The sequence below is a fragment of the Macaca nemestrina genome, chromosome 14, assembly GCF_043159975.1.
Source record: "Macaca nemestrina isolate mMacNem1 chromosome 14, mMacNem.hap1, whole genome shotgun sequence".
Taxonomy (NCBI): domain Eukaryota; kingdom Metazoa; phylum Chordata; class Mammalia; order Primates; family Cercopithecidae; genus Macaca; species Macaca nemestrina.
In genome coordinates this window covers 83,551,457-83,571,760 of record NC_092138.1, presented here as the reverse complement: position 1 = coordinate 83,571,760, position 20,304 = coordinate 83,551,457, and the positions used below count along the sequence as shown (strand labels likewise).

Below are 20,304 nucleotides of genomic sequence, written 5' to 3'. Positions count from 1 at the left end.
AAGATGAGTTCAAGAAATTCAAGATCACGTTCAACCTCTCCAGCCTCACTAATATAAGGGAGCACAGAATCCAGATTCGGGACAGCAGGGAGGGCATCCCAGAAGTGACTTCTATGATAAGGCTGGAAGGGTAAGTAGGAGTTACTAAGGCCAGATGTTGGGGGACATTCCAGGCGGAAGGAATACCATGCTGGAAGGCCTGAAGGTGAAAATATATCAAAAGTTTAGGAATTCAGTGTGAAGGGAGCAAAGATGGAGGGACAAGTATTACGGAGGACAGTAAGATGAGACTGGGGTGGTAAGGAGGAATAACATAAAATATCCTTTCAAAAGAAAAAGATGTTTCTCTTCAGAGTAAATGGGGATAGCTGTTGGAAGGTGTTAAGCAGGAACACGGAGTGCTTAAATTTGCATCTTAGAAACAGCTCCCTGGCAACATTGAGGACAATGAATTGGTGGAAGGAGTGAGCAAGCTTGAAGAAAGGAGAAGAGCTACGAGGCCCTTGCAGTAAACCAGGTGAAGGATAATGGCAGACTGACTGCCCAGCCTTAGTGGCTCAGGCCTATAATCTGGGAGACCAAGCTGGGAAGATCACTTGAGGCCAGGAATTTAGCACCAGCTTGAGCAACATAGTGAGACCCCATCTCTACAAAAAAATTTAAAATGACCTGGGTGTGGTGGTGTGCACCTATAATCCCACCTACTCAGGAGGCTAAAACGACAGGATTGCTTGAGCCCAAGAGTTCAAGGCTGCAGTGAGCTAAGATTAGGACACTATACCCCTCCCTGGGTGAGACAGCAAGACTGTCTCTAAAAAAAAAAAAATAATAAATAAATAAATAAATAAATAATAAAATTAAAAATGATAGCAGACGTAGGGTAAGAAGCTATAAACATGGAGAAAAGTAGACAGATATGGAAAAATATTTGGGAGCTAGAGGCTACAGGAGTTGGTTAATGGATGGATGCCACAGGGTGAGGTAGATGGAGGCCAGAATGACTCAGATTTGGGGCTCAGGCCACTAGGAAAAAGGTAGCACCCCCTCTCCCAGAGTCTGGCAATATGAGCAGAGCAGATAGGATGGGAAAGCTGAAGTCAAGATCGTGTTCAACCTCTCCAACCTTACTCATCAATATGCTCATTCCCCAACTCCTTACCTTCTACTCCAGCCTCTGACCAGCTGCTCAGCCTGAATGAATCCAATTCTCCCTACTCCTGAGAAGCCTCTTAGTGCTTAGAGAAATGTCCTTCCTTGTCCACATTGACCCTGCTATAAACTTGTGTTTTTTAACCTGAGCCGAGCTCTCAAAACCCAAGTATTGGCTCCTTTTCAACCCCACCTGTCACCAGGGTAGGAGTTTCAAACCTTGTCAGCTTTCCCAGGGTCACCATTTCTTCTAACAGATGTTCTCACCCAGTGGTTCTTGGACCAGCAGCATCACCTGGGAACTGGTTAGAAATGAAAATTCTGGGGTCTCACCCAAGTCAAATTCTAGGACTGGGGCTCAACAATCGGTGTCTCACAAGTCCTCATTGAAGAATCACCATTCTCACCTATGGGGCCTGATTTTTTTCTCAAGAATTTTCCCTGAGTCCTCCTCCTCTCCCTGCATCCTTAATTTTTTTTTTTTTTTTTAAGACAGTCTTACTCTGTTGCCCAGGCTGGAATGCAGTGGCACGATCTCAGGTCACTGCAACCTCCGCCTCCCGAGTTCAAGCGATTCTCCTGCCTCAGCCACCTGAGTAGCTGGGATTACAAACACGCACCACCATGTCTGGCTAATTTTTGTATTTTTGGTAGAGACAGGGTTTCGCCATATTGGCCAGGCTGGTCTCAAACTCCTGGCTTCAAGTGATCCACCTGCCTCGGCCTCCCAAAGTGCTGGGATTACAGGCATGAGCCATTGCGCCCCGCCTGTATCCTTAATTCTTGAGACCCCCAAGGTCCTGTCCTTGGTTCTCTTCCCATGCAATCTAGTCCACTCCCATGGACTCAAGAACTTCATTTCCAACAGCCAAGTCAACATCTCTACCTGGATTTCCTCAAATCTAAAGCCAAACCAAGTTTTCCTTCTCACACCCCACCACCTAAACTCATTCCATCTTTTTTGATTTTTAATTTTTGTAGAGACAGGGTCTATGTTGCTCAGGCTGGTCTTGAACTCTTGGGCTCAAGTGATCTCCTGCTGTGGACTCCCAAAGTGCTGGGATTACAGGAATGAGCCACCACGCCCAGTCTCCATCTTTTGTCTTTCTCTTCTGATTTTAGCTAATGGCATCACCTCCAAATCCCAGGCTGGCCATCTCCCAGTCATCTCCGGTCCATTCCCCTCCCCTCTAAGAGTCTCTTAAATCAGCTATTTTCACCTCCCTTTATCACTTCTTGCCATGGCTTTTGGCATCTATTCCTCCCCATTCTCCAGGCCTTCAGTCTGACACAGTCCTGCAGTATTCTATTTCCATCATCTTCTTAAAAAGAAAACAGGGCCAGGCACAGTGGCTCATGCCTGTAACCCCAGCACTTTGGGAGGCCAAGGCAAGTGAATCACTTGAGCTCAGGAGTTCAAGACCAGCCTGGGCAACATGGCAAAACCCCATCTCTGCGAAAAATACAAAAATTAGCCGGGTATGGTGGCACGCACCTGTAGTCCCAGCTACTTGGGAGACTGAGGTGGGGTCACTGCTTGAGCTCGGGAAGCAGAGGTTGCAGTGAGCTGAGATCATGCCACTGCACTCCAGCCTGCGTGACAAAGCAAAAGCAAAAAAGAAAAAGGAATATCCTATTAAACAAAAAAACTGGCAAAACATACAGGAAAGATTATCCTTAATATTTAAATTGGCCATATCCTTAATATTTAAGGATAATATCCTAGTAGCCTTAATATTTAAATTAGGAAGTCTTTAGAAAGGGGCTATCGCAGTGAGAACCTGCCTGACATTTAAGTGCTTTGTATACCATATTGCCAGTCCTATCGACAACCTCACATGGAAGTCTTGTTTTCATCTCAAAGATCATAGTACTAAAGGTTCAGCCAAGTGTGACTTGCCTAAAGCCACATAGCTAGTAAGTGGAAAAGCTGAGATTTGATCCACCATCCACGTCTTATTTTGCTGCCTTATTTTGTATCACTGCAGTCTTAGATTAATGATGTCTGCTATCAGTAAGTCAAGTTGAGCACCATTTTAAGTACACTCAAGTTCAATGCATTACCATCATCAGGTCAACTTAACTGGCCCTGACCCAGAATATAATGCTGTGCTTTGCTATGGGATAATGCAGAAATCTTTCATGTAGTAAATACCTCGGCTGGCTGTCAGCCTGCCTGCCAATCATGATGGCTACTACATTAGGAAGTTTCTTCATCTCCCCAGATTGGTGCTGATGTGGAAGATGTAGAAGAGGGTAAATTCAGGGTAATTTGGGCCTATAAAGAAGTGAAGAAGAATACAAATAGTTCAATTATATATATTTTCTCCTGTCACTCTGTATGTCTTGATTCTTACAGGCAAACTGATAATGTGTAAAGAGAAAATAAGAAAAGAAAAAAACAGGCACACATGTTTTTCTGCCTTATAGAAAGGTACAAATGACCACATGACTCAAGATAAAGAAAGCATCTTTTATGGGTTTATTGGTCCTTTAAGTTAACTGAAGTAAAGAAACTTTAAATTTACAAGCTAATATTTATCAAGCAATACAAATTCTTTTGTTTACCTCAAAATGTAATACTAATTCCATAGTAAACAACAATTTTTTATACACAGATATATGAAAAAAGTGGACAAAAACCTCGTGCCAGCATCAAAAAGTCAACAAAAAAAGACTCTTTCCATTTTACGATCTCTGGTTTCCATAACAAAAAAAAGGGTGACATTCTCTTTAAAGTTTGGTAGCTTCATGAAACAAAGACTTCCATCTGTAAATAAATCACTTGCTCATCAACACACACTCTCAAGCACTTTTTTTTTTTTTCACAGCTTTTGTTTTGGCATAATGGCAGCATGGAGAGAAGGTAACATTTACATGGCGGACTTCATCAAAACCTCAGAAGGTTTTTATTTTAAAAATTTAAACGTAAAGAATGACTCTTAAAAATAAGAAATAACAGTCCATAATGTGGACATGTCCAAAGCCAAAGTTTTTAATCTCTTCTTTAACAGTTAAAATACAAGTTAGAAAGTTTGCTGGCAGTTTATTTCACAGGAATATATCAGATGAACGTCATCTCTGAATGCACTCCTAACTCACAGCGATGACGGGAACAGGCATACAGAAAATACAATGGACAGGGAATCCACCAGACAGGACCCAAACTTCGGGGGCCAAAAGCGCCGTTAAGAGATGCTGGTTTGTTATTGGATGAAGGCCCAGATGACAGAGCTACTGCTTCATCACACTGACTCACATTTCGGTTTGCAATCCACTTTCCTCTCTCCTCATTTCCACATGGAGGAAAAAAAGTGATTTTCCTTTCCTACTCCCAGTATCATTTCTGACTGAATTGTTGGTCTAAGACTGTGAACAATCCTGTCCAACAGGGGTGTTGCTGGGTGTCACCTACTAGGACCGGCCTACAGAGAGCCCAGAACCACCTGATGCGGGGGTGCTGCTGCTGACAGAGAATATGCAATTCTCCTCACCACTGGTACTAACACTAAAGGCTCTGCTAAAATGGACTAAATTATGTGAGTCAACATCATGTTTTCTGTTTTTGGCATTTCAACCCATGGAGAATTTCTATCTGAAACAAGCTGCTCTGAGGCTTGAAGATACCCCACTCCCCCCAGTATCTTCGAAAGCTGTTCTGCAGAATCAGGAGTAATATTTAATACCGCTGTCATCTATAGAATTCTTTGTTTCTACATGATTTGTCGCTGCCGATACTATATCCTCTAAAATCAATAGTATGCCAAAAGGCACTAATCTTTCACACTTTAAAAAAAAAAAAAAAAAAAAAAAAGGTTTTGTGGTCCCTGTGTTTCCTTACATTATCAAAAATACTATTTGGCAAAAGCAGTACTTAGTTTTCCCCTCCCCAAAGCCAACCCTAGTGACGGCCCTCACTTTCTTGCTTGTTTCTTTAGGGGGCCTGAGGACTGACTATGTTAGATCTCTGTATTATTGAAGCTGAACAACTGATGACATTTCTAAAACTCTTTCTACCCAGGACTTTTAAAACACTAGTTGAAGAAGAATAAGGCATATTAGTAGGTAAGGACAAATTATCAAAAAAGTAGAGTTGGGCTTTTAACAGTCTGTGGCATTTTTTTAAATTCTGGATTTGTTGGTTTTCAAGTGCTAAATACACAGAATATTTATATAGGAGACAAATATCTTATTGGTTTGTTATTTTCTTCAAAGCACTATTTACAGACTATCTATAGTAGTCAAAACTACCTGGAAAACATATTTTTCTGCCACATAGAAAGGGTTAGACAGTCATACTTGGGATGCATCTCAAATTTACGATGAAGAAAGAACAGACTAACCCCCTGCAACAGAGCCCCCACCCCAACCTTGCCCACACAGACAACTTACACACACTCTGATACGTGTAACTGTGAGGAGACCAGGCATCCCTCAAACAAAAAGCTGACAGTCTACAGGGTGGGTTGGTGAAAAATTGGATTCCTGGTTTATTCACTGAGTTGAAAAAATCACAAGGCAGAAGAGAACAATTCCAACACACCCAATGCAAGCTGTGAGGCTGGCCCAGGAGAGAACATTCTCCTCAAATTTACTGATCAATGCCTCCTGCCATCTGACAGAGAAGACATAAGAAATGAGAGGGTTTGTCCATCTGCTGCCATCTTGAAGGCTTTTGGAAGTGAGACAGGAAATCCAAACTCCCAACCTAAGTTTGTAAATGAAGGTGGCCAAAGCAGGGTTGCCCCAGCCCTATAATTGGATCACCCAGTTTCCACAGGTCCTTAAAGTAGGTGTCTGGGAAGGTGGAGTCCAGATTGGTGTGTCCTGTCCTGACCACAGGCAGCCCATCTTCTGAGAGGAATCACCCCTCAGTGCAACCAGCAACCCATCTGGCCAGACTGGAACCCAGTTCTAACCCACCCCAAGACCCAAGCAGAAGAGGCCAACACAGGCCTTGGAGGTTGCTCTTGACTTCCCTCTTCTTCCTCTCTCACCAGCTCAAGATAGACTGTAAAGAATAACTGTCCCACAGTCCAACAAATGGTGTCAAAACAGAGCCCGATGCCTGTGATTTCAAAGCTAACAACGGCAGGACCAAGTCACACAAACTCTGGATGTTCCTTGGGCTGCCATCCCAAGAGAGAAATTCCACTTGCAGACTGCCACATGGTCATCGTGCCCTCCTTTAAAGCAGAACTTCCTGTCATTTGATCACAAAAGGCAGCCTCACACGAAGTGAGCAGCCGGTCTGCCTTCATTCAACTTCCCCATGTGGAGTGGTAACTGAGAAAACCATTCAAATCAACAACGTCTAGAACACACTCTGGGTGGGGCTGAAATCTGGCATGAAAACAGACTCAGCTTACAGTCACCATGATCTCCAGGTCATGCCGGTTTATTTCAGCTAACGAAAGGTGTCTGGCGAGTTGAAGGAATGACATGGTGAAATATGGAGCCAGTCATCTCCATAACCACACTTAAAGTTGAACAGGAATCATTATAAAACTTCTATTCAAGGATAAAACCCAACTCTAAGCCTGGTTGGGTGGTATGTTCCCTCCCCATTGAGGAGTAGTGGTTCCTTGCTCTGAGCAGAACAGCCTAGAATGTCCGTGTAGATCTACCACATTAGTAAGAAAAAGCAGTGCCCGTGCTTGCTACAAATCACAAGGCTCTCTTAAACATCACTTGCATCTCTAAAATCTAACCAGTTCCTAGGACTCCTCTCTTCTGTCTTCCTCTGGGTTTTTAACCCAGGCGAATGAAATCTATCACTTCCCAGGCCTGGGGCAGCTGCTAGAGAGGGCCTTGCATTCCACTGCCATGTATTCAAACCTCAAAACCTATGTCTGTCTGCTTGAGGTAAAGTAAAAAATACTAATAATAAATATTTGAGAGAGGAGTAGTGATCTCAGGACCACAATTTTGTGGAGCCAAGAAGGGTGGGGTGATGAAACCTCTACAAGGCAGTCTTTGGCACAGAAGCCTCCGTGTGACACTTCTAGGGAATATCTCCTGTGTGCTTGATCAAAACGAAGAGGCAAATGGTTGGGGCTGCTGGCCCTCAGAGGCCTGGGGGAGCCTGCTTCTCCACCTAACATACCCTTCCTTCTGGGCCAGCTCCTCACCTCATGAGGCACCAGCCTGGAGACTGGGAAGGAATCCTTTCTTCAGAAGGACTATTTCTCCCAGAAAATCTGTAATGTACACTGGACTTCCGGGCTTTGCTGTCAATAGCATGCCAGGAGGACAGAAAGTTTGCCTTGTTCCAGATCTTTCTGATGTCTCACAGCACAGGGCATCACATGGGGACCAAACAGAGCAAGACCAAATCCCACGGTCCCTGCCTCCTTTCAGAGCCAGCCATCTGCCTCTTACTAGGAGAGGGAGGGACCGCGTGCATCCCACACCCCTTCCCACATCTCCCAGTGAGGAACCTGATGAATTTTTTCAAGTGCTGCCTTCTTTCCCAACTAACCATTACACAGGAATGTTTCCGGGCTTTGGCAACTAGTAGACAGTCAGATTTCATTTTCCTGTAACTCCAGTTTTTTCCAAGCATTCATTACACTGCACATTTGTAAAGCATACCTTCCCCAAGGCAGAGCTTCCTATGTTCCCAAAGATGAGCATTTGCTGCTGGGCTGGTCTGGCATCTTCTGCCAAATATCAACAGAGGGCTGTCAACTTGCCATTAGACATACACCCTGATTCTCCCAGCACAGTGTCAGGTCAGACCCAGGTGTCCATACCCACGCCAACACGATGGCTTAGAGGTAGAATGAAGCACAGAATCACTCGGGGGTACGTGGGTTGTTCTTACCCTTCCACATCAACGAGTCATTTCTAACTATAGCAAACTGAAAATTCACATCAAAGGACTTGAGAATGGCACAAATAGGTTTAACAGTACAGACAAGTACCAATTGATTTAAACATTATCATTTAAACTGCAACATTGTCAAACACAATGAAACAGAACCAAGCTGTCCTATGCTGTCCAGCTGCGGCATCAACAGCACCACAGCCTTGGCCGATGCGAGGATGACCCGCAGTTAAAAGTGGGCTTAAGTGACCTTGACATGCTGCCCGCTGACCAGTATTTCCAGGTGAACTTGCATCTGAAGCAGCATCTTAACACAGCTGTTTCATTAAAAACAAAACAAACAAACAAAAAAAACTACCGCTTATTTGAGGCTCAGATTCGTAGTTTTACAGGGATGAGCCATGGATGAAAGAACACAAACATGACATGTAGCTTCATTTCAGCAGGAAAAAAGAAAAAAGGGGTTGGAAAATAGATCCTTGGTGACTGCTTTGTGATCTGAAAAGTAAACCTGGTCATCGTCTGAAATGTAGCCTGGAACCACAGTCAGCAGTCCCCAGGAATCTGGCTGCACACTGAGACTTTAGCTTAGCTGGAAACAAAGGGCTCGCGGTTGTATTTGTCATTTTCAAGACCTCCAGGTACTGAGTTTCCTTCCTGACCAGGAAATGTTAAGGGTTAAAGCACTTTATGGAGAACATTCACACTGCGTTGATAAATTTTGACTGTATCATAACAACACGACATACCAGCCCCCTCACCAAAAGCTTGCCCAGACATTCAGTGGACACAGGAGGAAATATTAAAGTAGGTATTTTTGGTGAGGTAAAGGCAAATTGCACAAAGCTGACACTGGGTGTGGAGCTTGGTATATGCCCACTGATCTCAACAATGGGGGAGCTACTCTGACTTCAAGACAATAGATATTTCCTAACAGGTCTAATCCCTGCTCTGATGACAGTGCACAAGCAAAACACTGAAGACTTTCACAGAAAAAAGAAAAAAAAAAAAGCATTTTTTTTTTTCATTTTACAGAAAAAGTTTCCAATCGATTGCATTCTAGTGTCAGAAACAAGCTTGGGGAGCATTACCCTGAGCTTCCCAAAGGCATCGCAGGAGGACAAGGACGCTGGCTTGCTCACTCAAGCACGGACGCACATTGACACTGATTTAAATGTCCCTATGTGAAACAGAAACAGTAAGACTCATCACAAGCAGGCAGCAGGCCACACTCACAGCTACAGGTCACTGTACATTAAGGACTTGCCAGGGAGGCACCAACGTCTCCTAGGCCAAGACGCGTCAATGCTCACAGAGGCCAATTCCAGAGGCGCCAGGTTTCCGCAGAAAGCAACAGCTGCCTTCTGTTCCTGCCTCCTCCTCATCCTTGAAAAGCAGGCCCCGGGTTATCTCCCACAACAGGCAACTCAGCTGTCCCTAAAGAGGAAATTGTCATGAAATGCCAGAGCGTCAGCTGCAGGTTGTCTTGTCCCTTGGTTTCAAATTTTCGTAGTGCTTCACTGAACAGGTGCCTTCATAACACAGAGGTATGCTGCTCTCGCTGAGAGACGATTCCAGCCTCACAGACTCCACCATGGAATAAATACTAATTGAAAACCACTGTGGGGTGAAAGGTGGGGGAGGGAAAAATACACAAAGGAGAGATGTTTCTGTGGTTGTTTTCCCAGCGCTGTATCTCTGGCACTGCAGGAACATTCCGGTATGGGGTGCCAGGCCCTGTGTAGGTAGAAGAGTCTCCGTCCCAAGAAGGAACTTACTTGGCCTCTTGTTTCTCCTGCAGTAGTGGAATAATCGACTCCCACGCCATGAGGCACTGGAACGACAACAAACACACACAGTATCAGCTTTGAGTTTCTGATTTTGGGTCAGCTTCTCAATTCTGCTCGGATCTACCCTTTCACTGTGGATCCCACTGGGTCACCTTTGTCTAACGATGCCTGCATGTATCCTCCATAACTATTACAAACAGGGAGGTAACAAGTGTTTGTTTGGAATGTGTCAACCCATCTTTATGAAAGACAGCAATATCTCTGCAAGGCTTAAATGCATTCATGTTGGTCTGTAAAGCTCATATCCAGTGAATGGAAATGGATTCGCTGGAGGAAATTCTTTTCCTCTCAAAAAAGCAGAAAAGAGCCCAAGCAGGAAACCCCTGAAGAGGCCCTAGGACCTCGGCAGGGATGGAGACACCGCTCCAGGTGTGGGTGGCGCTTGTGCAGGATGGAAATCAGAGTTGGAGCAGGCCAGCCACCGGAATCGGAGCGGGTGAAAGCCCACTCTTTCTCACCAACCTCAAGTTTGCTTGTTTGGGCCACACCCGAATCTCCCAAAAGGGAACATGGAAGAGGGAAGCCAGTGTTTATTGAGTTTTATTATGTCCAAACATGGTGACAAACTTTACGTTAGTTATCACCAGTCCTCACAGCTCCTCTATGAAGGAGAATTATTACTTGACACATACACACTGATTTCATGGATGGGGAAGACAAGACTCAGGTTAAATAACTGGCCCAGACACACAGCTTGTCCATGGCAGAGCTCATGATTCCCCCGCTGATGTTCTCTCCACTACACCAACCTCTTTTCATCCCAGATCCTTGTGAAAGGCCAAGAACTCAGAACACTCTGGCATTGTCCTCTGGGAGCAGAAATGATTCTCCCTTTGGAAAGTCTCTTGCATAAAGAGGGCAGGTGAATCACATAAGGCTTTTTAGTAGCAGCCCAGGGTTGAAGGAGGACTTTGTACTGAGTCATTTAGGAAGGAGTTCTGAGGAGGTGGGAGGAGTTCTGGGGAAGTGGAGAGGGGTTCTGAGAAGGCAGGAGGGGTTTGGGGGAGGTGGGGAGAGGTTCTGAAGAGGTGGGGAGGAGTTCTGAGGGGATAGGAGAGGTTGTGAGGAGCAGGAGTTCTGAAGAGGTGGGAGGAATTGTGAGAAGGTGAAAGGAGTTCTGAGGAGCGGGGAGGAGGAGTTCTGAGGAGCGGGGAGGAGGAGTTCTGAGGAGGGAGGAGGAATCCTGAGGAGGCAAGAAGAATTCTGAGGAGGTGAAAGGAGTTCTGAGGAGGCAGGAGGAATTCTGAGGAGGTGGGAGGAGTTCTGAGGAAGGAGGAGTTGTTCTGAGGAGGGAGGAGGAATACTGAGGTAGGAGGAGTTCTGAGGGGGGAGGAGGAATTCTGAGGAGGTGGGAGGAGTTCTGAGGAGGGAGGAGGAATCCTGAGGAGGCAGGAGGAATTCTGAGGAGGTGAGAGGAGTTCTGAGGAGGGGGGAGGAGTTCTGAGGAAGGAGGACGAATTCTGAGGAGGTAGGAGGAGTTTGGAGGAGGAGGGAGGAGGAATTCTGAGGAGGTGGGAGGAGTTCTGAGGAGAGAGGAGGAATCCTGAGGAGGTGGCAGGAGTTCTGAGGAGGTGGGAGAAATTCTGAAGAGGTGGGAGGAATTCTGAGGAGGTGGGAGGAATTCTGAGGAGGTGGGAGGAGTTCTGAGGAGGGAGGAGGAATTCTGAGGAGGTGGGAGGAATTCTGAGGAGGTGGGAGGAGTTCTGAGGAGGGAGGAGGAATTCTGAGGAGGTGGGAGGAGTTCTGAGGAGGGAGGAGGAATTCTGAGGAGGTGGGAGGAGTTCTGAGGAGGGAGGAGGAATTCTGAGGAGGTGGGAGGAGTTCTGAGGAGGGAGGAGGAATTCTGAGGAGGTGGGGGGAGTTCTGAGGAGGGAGGAGGAATTCTGAGGAGGTGGGAGGAGTTCTGAGGAGGGAGGAGGAATTCTGAGGAGGTGGGAGGAGTTCTGAGGAGGGAGGAGGAATTCTGAGGAGGTGGGGGGAGTTCTGAGGAGGTGGGAGGAGTTCTGAGGAGGGAGGAGGAATTCTGAGGTGGGAGGAGTTCTGAGGAGGGAGAAGGAATTCTGAGGAGGTGGGAGAAGTTCTGAGGAGGAGGGAGGCGTTCTGAGGAGGGAGGAGGAGGGAGGAGGAGTTCTGAGGAGGTGGGAGGAATTCTGAGGAGGTGGGAGGAGTTCTGAGGAGGGAGAAGGAATTCTGAGGAGGTGGGAGGAGTTCTGAGGAGGGGGAGGAGTTCTGAGGAGGTGGGAGGAGTTCTGAGGAGGGAGGAGGAATTCTGAGGTGGGAGGAGTTCTGAGGAGGGAGAAGGAATTCTGAGGAGGTGGGAGGAGTTCTGAGGAGGTGGGAGGAGTTCTGAGGAGGGAGGAGGAATTCTGAGGTGGGAGGAGTTCTGAGGAGGCAGAAGGAATTCTGAGAAGGTGAGAGGAGTTCTGAGGAGGGAGGAGGAGTTCTGATAAGGGGGAGGAGTTCTGAGGAGGGAGGAGGAGTTCTGATAAGGGGGAGAAGTTCTGAGGAGGTGGGAGGAATTCTGAGGAGGTGGGAGGAATTCTGAGGAGATGGAAGGAATTCTGAGGAGGTGGCAGAAGTTCTGAGGAGGGAGGAGGAGACAGGCATCCTAGGTCAAGCCAGAAAGAGGAGTGGTGAAATTGCTCCCTGATTCCTCCTTGGTGACTCTGAGGTTAGAGAGGAAGCTAAACTCAGAAGCCCACCTTATATACAGAAGATGGTCTGGGGTCTGTGGCATTCCAGGTCCTGCTCTCTCCCTAGGCCATCACTTCCGATCTGCAATGGACTTTGTATGTCAGCCATGAGAAACCAAGGCCATACCAGTTTTCTATTTGGTCCTCAAATGTACCAAACTCTTTCCTATCCCAGGGACCTTGCGTATGTTGTCTTCTTTACCTGGAATATATGTTCTCCAAGCCTCTGTCTCTGAGACTCGGATGAAATGTTATTTCCTCAGACTGGCCCTTCCTGCTCACTCCACCCGCCCCTCCCATCCTTAGTCTGCATTATGCCCCCTGGTATTTTCTCCCCTAGTTTCCCGTTCTTTCCCTTATCTCACTCTGACGCTGTGGGCTCCTCTGATGAACACATACCCTCCACAGGGCAGGAATCCTGCTGTTTATCAATTTGGTACACACTGCTCCTTGCACACAGCAAGTGCACAAAAAGCATTTGTTAAATATGTATAGAAGCAGTACCAGGCCGCAAGATGGTGGCCCTGCCTGTGATATAGTGGGAAGACAGATAAACATGTACTTAAGACCAGGGTTGGGTCCTCCTGGGACCAGGACTTTAGGAATGGTGGGATTAATTACCAAGGGGAGCGATGGAGACATTTGACATAGTTGGTTTTGTAGTAGTGGGAAGGCCGCTGAACAGCGGAGGGAAGGTGTGGGAATTATGGAAAAAAGGAACTCTGGGTAACAGAATGCACTACTGCACTCCAACCTGGGTAACAGAGTTTGTGACCCTGTCACTATATATATATATATATACACACACACACACATATACACACATAAACATATACACACACACACGTATGTATATATAGCGCGATATAGGGTCAAAAACTGTTACCCAGGTTGGAGTGCCGTAGTGCACAATCATGACTCACTGTAGCCTTGAACTCCTGGCTCAAGCCATCCTCCCACCACAGCCTCCGGAGTAGCTGGAACTATAGGCATACGCCACCACGCCTGGCTCATTTTGTATCTTTTGTAGAGACAGAGTCCTACTACATTGCCTAGGCTGGTCTTGAACTCCTGGGCTCAAGTGATCCTCTCACCTCGGACTCTCAAAATGCTGGGATTACAGGCGTGAGCCACTGCACCTGGCCTCGCATTGGTTTGCTGGATATATGAATCAAGCAAACCTTGACTGAGGGGACTGGGCTGTAGCCTGATAAGAGTAATTCCATGTGTGTGTGGTGTGGCATGTGTGGGGGCTGTGTGTGGGGGGTGTCTGTGGGGTGTGTGGGTGTGGTGTGTGGGTGTGGGGTGTATGTGTGTGGGGTGTGTGAGGTGTGTGTAGGGGGGGTGTCGGGTGTGGGGGGGTGTGTGTGGTGTGTGGGTGTGGGGGGTGTGTGTGGGGTGTGTATGTGGGGTGTATGTGTTGGGGGGTGTGTGGGGTGTGTGTGGGGATGTGTGTGGGGTGTGTGTGGGGGTGTGTGTAGGGTGTGTGTGGGGTGTGTGTGGGGATGTGTGTGGGGTATGTGTGGGGGTGTGTGTAGGGTGTGTGTGGGGTGTGTGTGTGTGTGGTGTGTATGTGTGGGTGTATGTGGGGTGTGTGTGATGTGTGTGTGGGGGGGTGTGTGTGTGTGTGCGGTGCTTAACCTGGGGTCCACAAGTCAAGGGGATTCATGAGTAAAACTTTTTAATAGAATTGCTTTCCTTTGTAATCCTATATCCCTTTATTTTAGGTATTTAAAATCAATATTTTGAAGTCCATTTAAAAAACAAATGAACAGTATTTTGATGAGCGATCTATAGGCTTCACCAGATGACCAAAGGGGTTCACTGCACAATCAAAGTGAAGGGCCCCTGTGTACAGAACCCCAACACAGAGTAAAATAACCCCAAAGCCTCCATTCGGTGGCAGCATGCCTGTGCTGAAAGTCTGACTGGCTCTGGGAAGCAACCAGCGCAGGCCCAGAGAGCACGGAAGACCAGTGGGCTGCTTCCCCAGCCGCATGTGCAAGGGAAACCCCTGTGAGCACCCGCTCTGCTGCCAAACCCAGCACTGCAGCCACACGGCCGGGCAAGGGCATGAGGCAGGAGCCAAGACTAAGCAGCTAAAATAAGGGAAGGAGACAAGACTAGCAGAATTCCCAGCTTCTGGATTTCTGGTAGGCCCATGTGAAAGGCTCCGGCCATTAGAAACCAGTCTTGTTGGGCACACTCATTACCTTCTCATAATACTGGATGTTCTTGTCAGCCATCCCCATGAGTAGCTGCCGGAAGTCCTGCCTCTTGTTGTTCTGCCACCTCTCCATGTCAGCTTTCAGGTCAGCATTGAAACACTCCATCCGATCTTGACATTTCTCAACGTCCGCTGGCACCTGGAAAAGGGAGGCACACATGGGTGCCCTGCACACAGAACTAGCATCTCTTGCCTTGAGCTCCTCTGAGCACACATTTGTCAAAGGCTAAAGCCCTACATTAAAATGCCATCAACATGCTCTGTCCTCTGGAGGCATTTATTTGGAAGCAAAGACTTGGGTTTTCAGGTCTAAGGAGGAATTCTGAAAAGGGGCTTTCCTAACCCGAATCTTCAAACCCATCCAAACACAACAGAGACTCGTGGGGGACACCCCCATTTACACACAGGAAGAAGAAACACTGCAAGTCAGAGTCATATGTCTTTGGTTCCTTTTAGGATTTACTCATCCACACTTGAAAGTGTGTGCAGACTTTGCAAATACACAGCAGTATTTGCATTGCCCTGCTATTTTCCTGTGTCCTATATTAGAACTAGAAAAGAGGTAGGTTTTCCCAGATCACATGAAATATTCCATCGCTGTGACACTTAATGACGCCTTTCCTCATTAATCAGAGAATTGCAATAAGACAACTACTGGCCAGCTGCCTCCTCTGAACCCCACATTATAAATAAACTGGAGGCTTGTTTATGCTTTTCCCAATAGCAGATATTTCAAAATGGAGAGTTAGAGACGTCTAAGAAAATAGGAGGAAAGTTACTTATGCATGTCAAAAAAAATATGAAATTCAGGCTGGGTGTGGTGGCTCACGCCTGTGATCCCAGAACTTTTGGGAGGCCAAGGTGGGCGGATCACAAGGTTAGGAGATCGAGACCATCCTGGCTAACACGGTGAAACCCTGTCTCTACTAAAAAATACAAGAAAATTAGCCAGGCATGGTGGCGGGCACTGTAGTCTCAGGTACTCAGGAGGCTGAGGCAGGAGAATGGCGTGAACCCGGGAGGCGGAGCTTGCAGTGAGCCGAGATCGCGCCACTGCACTCCAGCCTGGGTGACAGAGCGAGACTCCGTCTCAAAAAAAAAAAAAAAAAAAATCTGAAATTCAAAGAAGAAATATACAGCAGGCTATTTCAAGTTTTTCTTAAAGAGGTTTACAAAACTTTCTCAAAAGGGAACTATGTCACTTGAAATTTCACAACTTTCACTTTGCTTTGGTGAGTTTCACCCATCCTGTGCAGATGCAGTGGGCCTTGCGGCTGCAGCACTTCCGAAAGCTGGCTTCTCTCTCCTAACTCAAGCACCCCACTGGGCCCTAATGGTGGCCAGGGAGCCAACATGCCCAAAGCCAGGTCAAACCCCCAATCTGCCAAATGTATCCCAACCCCAAGTGTGGTCTTCCTTGTATGCTCGGTGCGCTGGGGCCCATGAACCAAACGGTCTCCAAGCCAGGGCTCACCACTGGGAGTCCATTTCCACCGATCGGGGAGGTTTATACCCAGGCCTCATGGGCAAGGAGCTGACCCAGAATGATGCCAATGAGAAGGACAGGCCTGAGGGAGCTGGACACCTTCAGGGTACTCAGCCGTCTTCTCCACAGACCACGTGGAGATGGCTGTAGAACACAGGAGCCGGCGAAGGGACAGCCAAGGCAAGCGAATTCGAATGTGCCTGACAGGGGAACTAGACATGGGTGAAACCAGGATAAGCTGGAGAGAAAGAGGTAACTGACACTTTAAGAAATTAAAAAGCAAGGAATTTTTCTGTTAAGACGGGGAAAGAGGCCTTCTTCAAAGTACGTAAGCTTCTGGAAGAAGGAAAAAAAGTACTGGGCTGGGTGCAGTGGTTCATGCCTTCCAGCACTTTGGGAGGCCAAGGCAGAAGATCGCTGGAGGTCAGGAATTTGAGACCAGCCTGGGAAACATAGCAAGAAGCCCATCTCTACCATAAGTGGGATGTGGTGGTGGTGCTGTGTTGTCCAGGCTGGTCTCGAACTCCTGGCCTCCAGCGATCCTCCCACCTCAGTCTCCCACAGTACTGGAATTACAGGTGTGAGCCACCGTACCAGGTCAGAGACTGAGTTTTTCTTCTGATGTCATGATTTCAGTCTCTTTTGCCTCCTCCCAAGACCACCCATTACTACTGGTCACCTCAGGAAAAAGGGAAATAAAAACCAGAGTATCCCGGTCTTGCCTCTCCAGAGTCACTGCAGGAATCAGCCTCAGTGGAAAGATGCCCAGCGAGCCAGCGTCTCTGGCTGGCTTCACCTCCCACGGGCACAGGCCAGTTTCCTCACCTGTCTCCTGGCCACTGCTCGTATTTGCATCGGGGTGAGGGTGCTTATGAGCAACTTCCTATTTGCTTAATGAAACTTCTGCTGTGGGGAGAAAATGGAAAGGCCTGGAAAGAGAACCTCACTGGGACACGTGGAGAAGAGGGCAGCCGGGGTCTCTGAATCAGAGGACTTTTTACAGAGGAAAGATTCCCAGGTTTAAAGATTCCCAGGTCTGTTCTGGAGATAGGAACTCTGACTGACCCACAAAAATTAGGGTCTAAACCACGGTTGTGGGTTTTATGACTGCCTGAGCCTCGGTCTGGGAAATATTTGGCTTCTCAGTTTCACAACACATTCTGTGCTTGGCACTGAGGAATACAAAAGTGCTTGGGTCCTGACAGGCAAATCCTGTCTCCCGTAACCTACAGTCTAGTTGGGAAGAAACAGGAACATGCCTAGACACTGAGGTGAGATGTCGCAACTGTTGTCGCTTCCCCTGGAGCCCCCGTGATAAGCATGCTGAGGAGGATGGAGAGGGAGGCCAACCTGGGAAGATCGGGCCTCGTGCAGGAAACGGCACTGAGGCGGCTCCTTAAAGATGACAGATGTGAGATGTGTGACCGCTCGGAAGGCACTCCAGACTGGCAGTACACGCAAGGGACAGAGGAGAGGACACGGGGACCCACCGCAGGTTATCATGCACAGGCCGCAGGGCCCACAGGGGCATGGAGAGGGAACTGCAGCTCGCAAGATTGGCGGAGGGTGGCAGGGAATGAAGAGGCTGGGGCTCGTCCCAAAGGCCTGGTTTCCTGAGGCCCAGTTAACTCATGCCCACTTCCGGAGAACAGAAAAAGCCCCACGCTTCCTCCGGCTGCAGTGGACAGCTCTAGAATCAAACTTCCAGAGCTTAGCTCGCACGCCCTGCCTGCCACTTACCAGGTGTGTGGCCTGGGACCTGGCCTCAGCTTCTCTGTCTGGCTAATAATATCCTCTGCCTCACAAGGTCGTCATGAGGTCAAACAGGCTAATGTGTGTTAAGCGCTTTATGGAGTCCTAATTAGGAAGGGGGAGTTGGGCTGGCAGGACCAAGGGAAAGCAAAAAGAGAAGGCAGATTAAGGTATACTTCTGCCTTTCTTCATGGTCCAGGACACATATCCTGCACAAATATTAATAACACAATCTTCCTGCACCCAGCTATCACCAGACTCGCAGTTAATAGAAAAATGCAAGTTTGCTCATTCAACCTTGGAGCTACCAGCACTGCACAAAGCCCCCTTCAGTACACAGCACAAGCACCATTCTATGAAATCCCCAGCAAGCCTTTGTTTCCTGTCAGTCAGCTCCCTTCTTGCTGATCTGCCTGTTGCACTCCTGCAATGTATTTTCCTACTTTCTCTGATAAATCTGTTTTTCTTTACCTACAACTGTCTTGGTAAATTCTTCTTATGCCCGCAACACTGGTTCCAGATAGTCATTGCACACCTGTGACACACTTGTGCCTGGCATATAGTAAGTGCTCAATAAACATTTGTTAGCTTCTATCAGTATTATCAATATTATAATGTGCTGTTCACAAAAGATAATCTACCCTTTGCATTGCTCCTCAAGCTTTATTTCATGTGTTACGAAAAAGGTTTTCATCTTCCAAATACAAACTATATTATTATATGTTCTCCCAAACATTATGCCACCCTTTGCCAATGCTACCCCACCCTGAGATTTCATTAGACACCAGAGATGAATCATCTCCAAACTATATATTAGCATGAGATTGCACTGGGCACACTGGAACCAGGGTGGTGGCTCTAACACCAGAAGGGAGAGGATGGAGTAAACCAATCTGGTGGAGACAGGACTGACAGATTTGGCAACTGGCTGCCCATGAGAAATAAAATACAGAGAGTCAGAGAGAAGCCTGAAGTTTCTAGTCCGGATGACTAGGGTGGCACTAGTGCCACCAAAGGCTCAGAATGAAGGACAGGTCCACAGCTCAGAGAAAGGAGGCAGTTGCAGCCAGGGGAAGAGTGACGCCTCCCTCCACAAAGCAGGGTGAGATAACAAGAAAATCAAACATAGCTCTTTTATAAAGGCTTATGGAAAAGAATACACAACCAAATTTTAAAATGAGGAAAGGACTTCAACATATCTCCAAAGAAGATACACAGTCGGCTGGGCACAGTGGCTCACACCTATAATCCCAGCACTTTGGGAGGCTGAGGCAGGCAGATCACAAAGTCAAGAGATCGAGACCATCCTGGCCAATATGGTGAAATCTTGTCTCTACTAAAAATACAATAAAATTAGCTGGACATGGTGGTGTGTGCCTGTAGTCCCAACTACTTAGGAGGCTGAGGCAGCAGAATTGCTTGATTCAGGGAGGCGGAGGTTGCAGTGAGCCAAGATTGTGTCACTGCACTCCAGACTGGCAACAGAGCGAGACTCCATCTCAAAAAAATAAAAATAAAGAAGATAAACAGTCAACAAGGACATGAAAAGATGCTCAACATCATAATCACTAGTGAAATGCTAATCAAAGCCACAATGAGATAGCATCTCACACTCATCAGGATGGCTACTATCAAAAAAAAAAAAAACAAAACAGAAAATAGGCCGGGTGCAGCAGCTCACACCTGTAATCCCAGCACTTTGGGAGGCCAAGGTGAGCAGATCACCTGAGGTCAGGAGTTTGAGACCAGCCTGGTTGGTCTCTGGGAGGCAGAGATTACAGTCAGCCAAGATCATGCCACTGCACTCTAGCTTGGGTGACAGAGCAAGACTCTGTCTCAAAAAAATAGGAGCAAATAAATGTTGGTAAGAACATGGGGAAACTAGAACCCTTGTATATTGTTGGTGGATTATAAAACAGTATTGCTGCTATGAAAAACAGTTTAAAATTTTAAATAGAACTACCATATGATCCTGCTGGATTCCACTTCTGAGTATATATCCAAAGAAATTGAAAGCAGGGCCTCAGAGACATTTGTACACACATGTTTATAGCAGCATTATTCATGGTAGCCCAAAGATGAAAGCAACACAGATGTCCACTGATGAATGGATAAACAAAATGCGGTATGTATATGTATGAGTGTGTGTGTGTGTGTGTGTCCCATATATATGGGATATTATTCAGCCTCAAAAACGAAGGAAATTCTACCATGTTACAACATGGATAAACGAAGGACATCACGCTGAGTGAAATAAGCCAGTCACAGGACAAATACTATATTATTCAAGATACGAGGTATCTAGAACGGTCAAAGTC

At 46.9% G+C, this 20,304-nt stretch overlaps 1 protein-coding gene across 1 annotated transcript in view; it reads right to left on the bottom strand.

The window, feature by feature from the left end:
• Window positions 1-3,608: 3,608 nt before the first annotated feature.
• The window catches only part of LOC105481086 (sorting nexin family member 30), a 124,691-nt gene continuing 107,995 nt past the window's right edge, over window positions 3,609-20,304 (bottom strand). Inside the window, exons 8-9 of the mRNA XM_011740381.3 lie at window positions 14,735-14,887; window positions 3,609-9,812 (exon numbers count right to left, since the gene is read on the bottom strand). Coding sequence (XP_011738683.1) covers window positions 9,753-9,812; window positions 14,735-14,887 — 213 coding nt within the window. The 3' untranslated portion in view covers window positions 3,609-9,752. The remainder of the gene's footprint in view (window positions 9,813-14,734; window positions 14,888-20,304) is intronic.